This window comes from Antrostomus carolinensis, unplaced genomic scaffold (genome assembly GCF_000700745.2).
Source record: "Antrostomus carolinensis isolate BGI_N321 unplaced genomic scaffold, ASM70074v2 scaffold44435, whole genome shotgun sequence".
In the NCBI taxonomy this organism is placed as follows: Eukaryota; Metazoa; Chordata; class Aves; order Caprimulgiformes; family Caprimulgidae; genus Antrostomus; species Antrostomus carolinensis.
Window position 1 is genome coordinate 40,138 of NW_010317889.1, and position 10,250 is coordinate 50,387.

A 10,250-nucleotide genomic window follows, 5' to 3' on the forward strand; every position below is an offset into this window, starting at 1 on the left:
TGAGGCAGAGCAAGCAGGGTTCAAAACTGACCACCATGGAAACTTGTGTGGCTGTACATTTGATCTTGCAAAGAGGTTTTCCCTTCCAACCATCTAGCTCCCTTTTTGTGAGGGGCTTCACTCCCCTCTCTTGCTTTGACTTTGATCTGTTCGCTTGAGTAAGTCAGACTTTGCCCTGCAAAACCACAAGCATTGCCATTTTCAGCAATACCTGGAAACTGGTAGGACCTGATGGGTTGCTGGTATGGTTAACAGGCAGCTCTTCTGTGGGGCAGGATAATCATTTTGATGCAAAAGCAAGACACCTCATGGGAGTCTTTGCACTGGCCCTGGTGTTAAGGCAGGCTTCACCCTAGAGATGATGGCTGGTTAGAGAACATCATCATCTGCTTCATCTCACCTGACAGCTGCTTGATTCATGAATAAAGTTTGCATCCATAGGTAGACCTTGCCAGTGGTTTCCCCAGGTCCAAAAATAGTCTTTTCCTTTACAATGTTGATATTTTATGGCATATAGGCTCGTTCCCCTCTTCTGAAAACCCTCTGCCTGTCTCACCTGGTCTCCAGAGTAAGCCCTCAGGTGGGAATACTTGCATGCAGGCAGGCTTTTGAAATGCTAAGATGAGTTTGGCCAATTATTCACCCTAAATGGAAGGGAAGAAAGACTTATCTTTAAAATACAACCAACCAGCCTCTCTCTCTTAATCAGTATTCTTTGTAACCGTTGTAGTAATGTCTGGTTTAAATATTGAGGAAGGAATTGTATTTGAAAAAATGGTCACAGGAAAATGTTTTTTCCTGCACTTGTTAGTGTAATATTCTCCTAATTCCTTGTAAATAGGCACGACATCATCTAAAGATTTTTTCCTACACAATGTAATTACTTAGAATGGGGACCTTTAATGCAGATATTAAAAATCAATGATTGCTTTGTGTTTTCTTTAAATGATGCTGTTTAGCATTGTTTGTATTCTGTAATGCCTGCATTGCTCTGCATTATCATAATATGCTCCGTTTTTCCTCCTGCCACAGAAAAAGACCAGTTTTCTGTCACTTAGTGACTTCTTAATATATGTCCAAAAGATTTTACGGAAAGTATAGAGTTATGTCTGTGAACTATAACTGCTAGTGCGGGAGAAAAAAAGAAAGCAAAGCAATAATGATATAGTGCCATCATAGATACTGTATCATCTGCATAAAACACCTCTCATCAGCTAATCACAGCTCTTAAACACCCTTGATTCTAGATTCTGTTTACATTTTAAGCAAACTTGAATTTTCTTTTAAGAAATTTTAATTTTAATGTATGTTATTTGCATTTTACAGCAACTTTCAAAGACAATTTTATGTACACATTGTGCATTAAAATAGTTTTCTCCATTGAATTCCCAGCGCAGCTGCTGATCTGTTTGTGCCAAGTCCATTGTTAGTGTGCTTTGTACTGAACTTCATTATGTGAATTTATGTACAATGGGATACTCTGACCCAAAATAATTGTGTAAGACATTGTAATGCCAGTTTCAGTATCTTGCCACTTTGTATTGCTGGTGGTATCTCCAGATACAAGCACTAGCGTTTTCCAAAAATTCATATGCAACGCTAGTTGCTTGCAGCTCAGATTGAATGTTTTCAGCATAGCATATCAAGAATATTCTAATATTTATGAGCACATTCAGCAGATTTTTGCTTTACAGAATCTTTTGTAGTGCTGCATGGCAGATACTCTGAATATGGTGGCAACTCCAGGAGTTGATGACTATATTTAGGTTAAGCAGTCTGCAAGTTATTTTCAGGTTCAACAGACTGAACATTGAAGACACATCTGTCTTCCTGTCCTCATCTACAAAGCACAGTATTGAAAAAGAGAGATGTTAATTATTTAATACTGATTCTTTTATTCTTTGAGTTTAATTTCTTTACTATAAACAAGATGTGCTTGATAAGTACAAGGCAGGAGGACTCAGAGGATAAAACAGTGACCTGAAAATATGGAAACTGAGATTCTTTTTCAAGCTTCAACATTAACCTGCTTCTGGCTGTGGGCAAGTCATTCCCCCCACTCCTGTTGTGCTTTTTCTGGTCATAAGATGAGAATAATGACCTTAGTCTTTCTGAAAGCTTCTGTAAATCCACAGATAGAAGAGTGCTTAAAGAACTAGTTTAAGGGTTTTATTTAAAAACAGTTAAAACCCCCAGTGCTAAATAGTGTACAATGCTTGAAATTTGGGAGGAGCATTTTCAGGAATGAGTATCTAGAAGTCTGGCCACTTTAAATACCCATTGATAGCAAGGCTCAAATATTGTATGATTTCCAGCCCTCTTTTTTTTTTTTTTTTTTTTTTAACAGTCAGTAATTTCTTTACTTTTGAGTTCCCCAGAGTGAATGCTCTGCTTTCGAAGTGAGTTCCACTTGCTTTTCTCTTGAGAAGTATATAGAACAAATCCAATTTGATCCAATTTTGGTTACTTTCATAACTGTATCATGAGATAAGAATTTGATAAGCACTTGCTGGGATGGAAATCCAAGCAATGAAACATACTGATGTTATAAGCATGCACTACAGGGACATCCTTCTATTGTGTTTTTTGTTCCTGTAAGAGAATTACAATAAAAATTACTGTCTGTCTTTGTGGGAGTCACATTTCTCATGGAAGAATTAAGGGGAACTTCTTCTATGATTGTTCTTACCATGGCCAGAAGCAAGAATTAAATTATATGGAAGGTTCATTCCACTTTAACAGACTTTAGAGAGTTTGATAGGAGCTAACTTTGAATTGTTCAAAGCATTTGTGGAGATACTAAAGTACTAAAGGCAATGAAGCATGCATCCACATGAGGCATTATTCTTTCATATTGGCATTTGGGATCCTGTTTTAATAGGCGATAACAAAATGCCCTAGATCTCTGTAGGTTTCACTTTAAACTGTATGCTGCACCCAAGAGAACATGTTCAGTTGTATTTCCTTTCCTGTTTATCCATACGAAATGTGTGTGAGTCTTGGCTCAGTTTGTCTGAGAACTGTTACAAAATGTACAGAGTTCAAGAGTTTCTGGCAGAGGACTTTGGAAGAAGATACTGTACCACCTGCTTGCACTTGATGCTGCTCTAGAGTATCTGCATTTCTTTTGTAAATTTATCTACAAAAATAATTTTCTTTTTTTAAAGAAATGGTAATTCTTCACTTTCTTTGTTAAAAATCAAGCAAGATGTATGTGCCAGTGGGCTGATAGGAACCATTTAGATCAGTGGAGGTCCTTCCATTAATTTTGTTTGGGTTTGGACTGCACTCAGTAGTTATAAATTTAGCGATGGTGTAATTTAAAGAGTAGATCGCTAAACATGTTGCAGAATGTCCTGGGAAGTTCTGGGAACTTGTTTGGATGTCAGAGATACTTGAGACTCCTTCTGCTGTGTTGCAGGCTCATCTGGGGACACCAACTGCATGCCATCACTTAGATCACCTCCCTGTTCAAATTCCTTTTTTTTTTCCTATTTTTTTTTTTTAATTGGTATAAAGCTTTTGCCACTGCTTGTGGCTGGGAGGAAAGTTAGTTTCTGGGATACAGCCATGTATTTGCCATCCTGTAACTGAAGACCTGCAGGGGATAAGAAGCCAGGAAGGAACCTTCCTTCTTACTGCTTTTTTCCCCTTTTTTGTGCCAAGCCACCGTATCACCATCAGTCCCCAGTCAGTACCTTGCTTCATCTAACTGGTAACATCCCTAGTGCTATTATCAAGACACATTTCATTCTTTGCTTCCTTCCTGACGAGGGGGAAAATGAGCACTGAGGGAATAGCAGGGGAATAACCTCACACCCCAAGCATGAACATTACATGCTGAAGCCTGGCCTGAGCCTCTGCTGTGGCAGCTCCAGGCCAATTCTCTGAAGCAGCTGTGCTTTGGATGGGTGTTTTGCCTTTCCTGCTCTTTTTGCAGTGGCCAACCTGTGAGATAGCTGCCTAATTCACACAAACATCATTAAAATGTGACATTAATCAAAGTGATTTAAAGAAACCCAGCCCAGTTCCATTATTTATTTGTGTCCACAGCTGCCACTGTCTCAGGTATACAACTTTGTGCATAGCTTCATAGACAGTTAATTACTTTTCCTAAGAAAAAGTGATATTTTTTAATACTAATAGCCTGACACACTTCCCCAGCATATGCCCATCCCAAGCTAGTTGTTTGTCCTTGTTAGACTTTAGGACATAATGTTAGCTTCTTGGTAAATCATCGCCTTTTTTTTTTTTTAAGATTTGTCAGTGCCTTATATTCATTCATAATGACTGTCATCAGGATTGTCTTAATTGAAAAAACAATCGCTGTAACTTTAGCAGCTGTTCTACAGTATAAAATCATGGTAATTGTTTGTGTTTGTTCAATGCAAGGTCGCGGCAATGGAAAGTAAACGTCTCCGTTGATAGGTGGTATTCTCCCTGCTGCAGTACTTTGTTGCCTGTGAGCTGGAATATGAGGTGTGCTTTTTAGCGTGTGAAGTAAAAGACAAGAAACACTTTTGAACTCTTATTTGACTTCTTCTTATGACTTATATTTCTGAAACTGCCCATCTTATCTTTGACTCTCTGTCTAGTTGACCAGTTGGATTTGTGACTTAATTGCCAAGTTATTGGAATAAGCTTATTTATATAGTCCCCAGGAAGACCCTGGATGATCTACAGAAACATGAAATAAAAAAATATTTTCCTATCACTACAATATGTACCCATGAAGGGAGGCTTTCAGATGTGTACATCTCCTTCACTTTCCACTTCTTTTTGCAGTTTACCAGTTAAAAGCTGTAATTTCCATTCAATCTTAGAGTTTAAATTGGCATCTACTGGACACTATATTCTCCCTGTCCTTTTGCCTTGACATTTCTGCTTATTAATTCCAAATATGTATGTGTAGGTATGTAGACCTTGTTTTATAAGTATTACCTGTGATCTCAGCTAAGGTGTTGTTATTAGTATTCAGCTGGCAGATTTTGGCATGCAGACACGAGGCAGGTAGTACTTTGGGGAAAAAACAAAAGGTAATGCCAAAGCTGCTTTGCTCATGGTAGTGTGGAAGTGTGAGGTGTGTGCTGGTGGGTGTATTTATGTGACTGAAGCAAGCTGTTGTGACAAGGAAATGTAAGAGTGTCATTTCTAAAGTACAGAGTTGCTGTGCTTATGGTCTAGTCTTCTTAACACATTTTAGTAAGTGATGAGCAATGATGTAATTCAACTAGTGTATTTTAAACTATTGAATTTGTTTTGAAGGCTTCTGGTTTGCTTTATGGAAACTTTTGCATCTACTGTATTGACTGAAATTTGAAGTTTTGATCTTTTAAATGGCTGATAATCTTAGATGCATATTTTTGCCATCAACTCAAGTGAATCTAAGTTTCTGGAAATTATTTGTCTGTTGAGCCTCTCTGTTCAGAGGCACATGATTCTCCTTTCCCGGCTGTTGCTGTTGATGGAAAAGGTTTTGATCTTCCTGCAGAGATACTGCCTTTGGCGCTCTCTGTACACAGCTCCACTTTTGATGGTGACCATTGTGGCTTTCAGCAGCTTCACAACTGTTTCCACTGTTTGAGTTTCTGATACAGAATTACAGCTGGGAAAGTTTTGAAAATTTTCTCAAGAAGTTAGAAGTAGTTATCTGTAGATACCGTCCATCGAGTGTAACGAGGCGCAGATGTTCATTTGTTTTAAGAGTTTCTTTTATTTCATTTATGTGTTGGTTTCTCAAGCCAACACAAAAGTTCAAATGGCTGAATGTGTTTGGATTTGCTGGCTACACCTGATAGCAGTTAGAGACAGTTAGAGCAATATGCAGTGGTGTTTGAGGTAAACAGGAGTTCAAAGTGAGGTTCATGAAATTTTAAATACTGATGAGGAGGACTGGCAGCAAAAATCTATGGATCTTGTGAGTAGGGAATCAGTTATTCAGTTTTAGCTGGAAGAACCCATGAGGAAGAGCATACTAATCTGGTTTGCATTTTTTCCTTCTTCTTTGACAACTCTTGAACATACCTTGCATCAATTTATTTGACTTTTATTCTGCAGTTTATAATAAGAAAATTTGAGAGTTGGAAAAGTTGCCATGGTTCTTCCTTCCTTCCTTCCTTCCTTCCTTCCTTCCTTCCTTCCTTCCTTCCAACAACTCAGAACATTCTGGTATATTAAAAAAAGCGGGGACCAGCTGTCCCTCCTGAAGTCATGCCATCTATATCATCTTTCTGGCTGGGACTTCTGTCCTCTTTTTCCTGACCAAGCAAATACTCTGTAGGGAAGAAATATGTCTCTGTGTCTTGGAAGCAAACCACATCAAACAGAGGATCTGATAGATAGTCCTCTATGCTTCTTAATGCCTTTCTCTCTTTTCCATGATTCTTCATATTTTAAGAAACAGTGATTTTTTTTTTAAATTTATTTTTTTTAAGCTGGCAGTTTCCTGCTTCCTAACAGTTTTTCAATTGAAAGCTTCAGCAATGGTTAACAGAAGATGAAGCAGAGCTGTTTCTGTTCTCCCCTTTTCAAGACAGAAGAATGTAAATTAAACTGAAAATGCAGTTTCTATTTCATATAAACAGATATATCTATATGAAAAAAATTGTCTAAGGATTTTGTACCATACTGCAGTGAAAAGATGCTGTAAATAATTTCCCTATGACTTGGTAACATTCTTGTATCTGAAAAATTTTTCTTTGTTTTCTTGTCATTTTGGTGGAAACTTCAGAAATTATTCCAGACTTTTTTCTTTTTTTCCCAAGGCCTTCTAACCATTTTCATATACTTTTTATTTCATCAGTAACTTCAGATTGTTGAGACTGCAGGTCAGGAAATGTTCCCTTCCCAAGACAGTACTTAGCAAAGACTTATTTAAATTTTTAAATAGGTATTAAATTCTTTTGAAGTTTTCTTTTTTTCAGAAATAGATATAACAGGTTAATTAATAGATAATATAGACTTATTAAGAAGTTAAGCACTATAAAGTATTTGTCAGTGTCATAAAGTGAGGCTACTGAAGAAGTGTCTGTACTCATCTGCTGATTTGTCCAAGAAAAATAATTTGTTGTACAGCAGTGAATAATCTGCGTTATCAAATCTGTCCCGTTCCTGCCAGGCGGTGTGTGCCCTTCATTTCCTTTTGAAGCCAAAAGGGATTCAACATGTTGCAGCTCAGGCTGTGCTGAATACTAATGTCTTGATATCTGGTAGATCATTAGTATTTATTTGTAAAATGGAAGCAAAATTAGTTTTGACCTTTAGAGCTAAGTCACAAGGTTAATCCATGTCCGTTTCCAATTTGGTGCATTAATTGCTCCCTGTCCTAATTGTGTACAGGACAATAGTTTCTCTTTATTTCGGAGGTAAATCAAACTGTAGGTGATGCTTTGCATTCATAATTTTGTTCTATTTGTTTTACTCACAACTGATTTCCAAATCACTGAATGTGTCTTCATGGGTTCTGTTTAAAAAACTAAATAAACAAATAGGTATTTCTAATTCTTTTTTTAAAATCATTGCATGCATTCTGCCTAAAACTAGTGGGATATGTTATGCTTTATGATACACAAACGATGAAAGTAAATTATTTTTTTTTTCAGTTACTTAAGTATTTGTATTCTTGGCAGCTCTGAATAGGGTGAAAAAATACCAGCGTGAAATTAATAATTGTTTTTGTTTCTGTTACAGCTACACTGTACACATCCTGTATTTTGTTGGGTATATTCCTCAACAGTAGTGTACCAATATTCTTTGAGCTCTTTGTGGAGACAGTCTACCCTGTTCCAGAAGGAATTACCTGTGGAGTTGTCACCTTTTTGAGTAATGTGTTTATGGGAGTGCTTTTGTTTTTCCTCACATTTTACCATACAGGTAAGAAATACAAGCTACTTTGAAAATATATTTCTCCTTGAAGACATACCCTTGTCAGTAAAGGGAGGATTTGTACATACAATTTCTATTAATAATCAAATGTTTGGATCCTCTTATGTAGCAGCAAGGGAAAATAATTTTAATTGTTCTTTTCTGTATGCATGCTAATAAAAATGAAACACTTTAGTGCAAGAAGTATATAGTCATGTTCCACTCTAGAATTTACTGTAGCCAGAAACTATCAAGATACAGACTGTCATCATATTTTTATAAAGGCCTGGGCAATGTGAACATTAATGATGTTTGTATCTATGGGTGTTCAAAACCACAATAAAGCTAAGCCAGTGCTTTGGGGTATAACTGTATTGCCCAGGAGGGGCAGAGCAGAAACGCCCCATTTGTGATCAGCTCCATTCAGGGGGCTGGAGATGCCATTGCTGGGGAGAGAGCATCTCTTGACTGCTGCTCAAAGACAAAATATTCATTCCTTTAGATAATCCAGTGGCTCGACCAGGCACAACAGTGTTTTGCTTGATACTTTCATCAACTTATTCAGACTTTCTCATCTCTCAAGTATTATTTGCTTCCTCATAACTCATAATCATAACTTTTAACTTGCTCTTTAGTAGACTATAATATATATTATTACTCTAAGCTGTAAAAGAAGAACCAATTTTGCTTTCAAAGGGAAGTGGCCTTTATTACTGGTTTTCAAAGATGCAGATTTTTGATTTATGTTTCGTTGTTATGGTAAATGTTTGATTCATAATGCAAGATTTGTAAAGCAGCATTTTACTTTTGCTTTAAAAGCATTAGAAATTGTGAGCTTTTCTATACTATCATAAGTGCATGTACTTCTTAAGATGGTGTATTTTCTAGCCAAGAGGAGACAGACAAATTTCAGAATGAATTGTGCTGGAAATTATGATGGTTACAGCCTGGGGCAAATTTTCAGCATGGCTTGTGTGTCCCTCTGTCAGGGAATTGCAAGCAGGTTGACAACTCCATTGCAAATTCTTTTCTGTGAGCACAGACTGAGTGAAAGGGGTTTTTTGGGGTTTTTTTTGTGATGCTGACGTTGAACTGCATCATTGTAAAATCTGAATTCCATCTCTGTTAGCCTTGGGTGGTGTGATATTTAGTCTTTACATTTTAAAGAATGCTTTTATGAATAATATTAGTTAGTATGAACTCTGTTCACATATACTATTATATCCAACATCTACACCTGAGATGAAAAGATTATGCAGAATATTCTGATTTTTTTTTTTAGCATTTTTCAGAGTAACAATCCAGTATTCGGAATTAATTAATAATTGAGGATGGGGATACAGTGTCTCACTTCAGACTGAAGTATTATGATAAAAAGTGAACTCGTTCCCTCATAAATAGAGTATTTGAGGCTGTTTGCTCTAGTATTTCTTTCCCTAAAAAAAAATCAGGGAAGGATAAACCTGAAATTAGTATATTCATACACTTGGAATATTTTCCCTATTTATTCAAAGAAAAAAAAAAAAGTCATTTGTGCTTTGGATGATCCATTCTTTGCGATGCAGTTTCACAAATGGTCGAAAGTACCAGAGCACATGTGGTCACTGCGGGGGATCGGTGCTGGTGGGTGCTGTTGGCTCCTTTGAGTAAAAAATCTTTTTGAAGGTAGATAATGATCTTAAACATTTGTCTTTCATTTTATTCAAATACATCCTCTAATGGCATTTAAGAAGCTTATAGGTAAACCAGAACTCAGTCAAATTCCTCTTGTTCCCTTGGTCTTGCTTTTTAGGCCAAGTAATCTTTCAGTAGTTTTAGTTCAGATTTCCGTTTTCCCCTCGGACTCTGATACTGCAAAGGCTGTGAAAGAGCCAAAGCCCTGGAAACTTCCCAGTGCATTGAAGATTTTGGTCCAGCTAACAAGGTGGAGATGAAAACCTTTCCAAAGCTCAGCCTAGCTGAGCTAGCACTGTGCATCCCCTGAGACCCAAAGCCATGGCCTCTGGATGCGATTTCCTTCGCCTTTTCTGCAGGGACTCCCAAGGGAAAAACAAAAGCAAGTCGACCTTTGGCTTCCCGGGGTCAATGTGTTAACGTGCATCGCCAGTGCTGTCACAAATTCCAGATCACAAAAGTCATGAAGGATTCACAAGTTAAATTTGGTCTTTTAGGCTATTTGAGTTAAAGTCTGTTTAATCCAATTAAGCAAGAGTATTGTTTTATAAAGAAAATCATAGCAAAGCATTTAACTATTGACTTTGGCATCACATAACATGGTCTTCTCCAAGCCTAGGAAAATTTTAGTAAGGTTTTCATAAGATCACTGCCTAAACAAAACTGTGAGGGTTTTTGAGGGATGAGGAAGGGAGTTGTTGAAGGTTACTTGT

General features: G+C 37.2%; 1 protein-coding gene across 1 annotated transcript in view; it reads left to right on the plus strand.

Annotated features, from left to right (window-relative positions):
* The window catches only part of SLC49A4 (solute carrier family 49 member 4), a gene marked incomplete at both ends in the record, with an annotated part of 40,423 nt that extends 32,551 nt beyond the window's left edge, over positions 1-7,872 (plus strand). The window contains one exon of the mRNA XM_029085138.1: positions 7,690-7,872. Within this exon, the coding sequence (XP_028940971.1) occupies positions 7,690-7,872 (183 nt within the window). The remainder of the gene's footprint in view (positions 1-7,689) is intronic.
* Between the last annotated feature and the right edge of the window lie 2,378 nt (positions 7,873-10,250).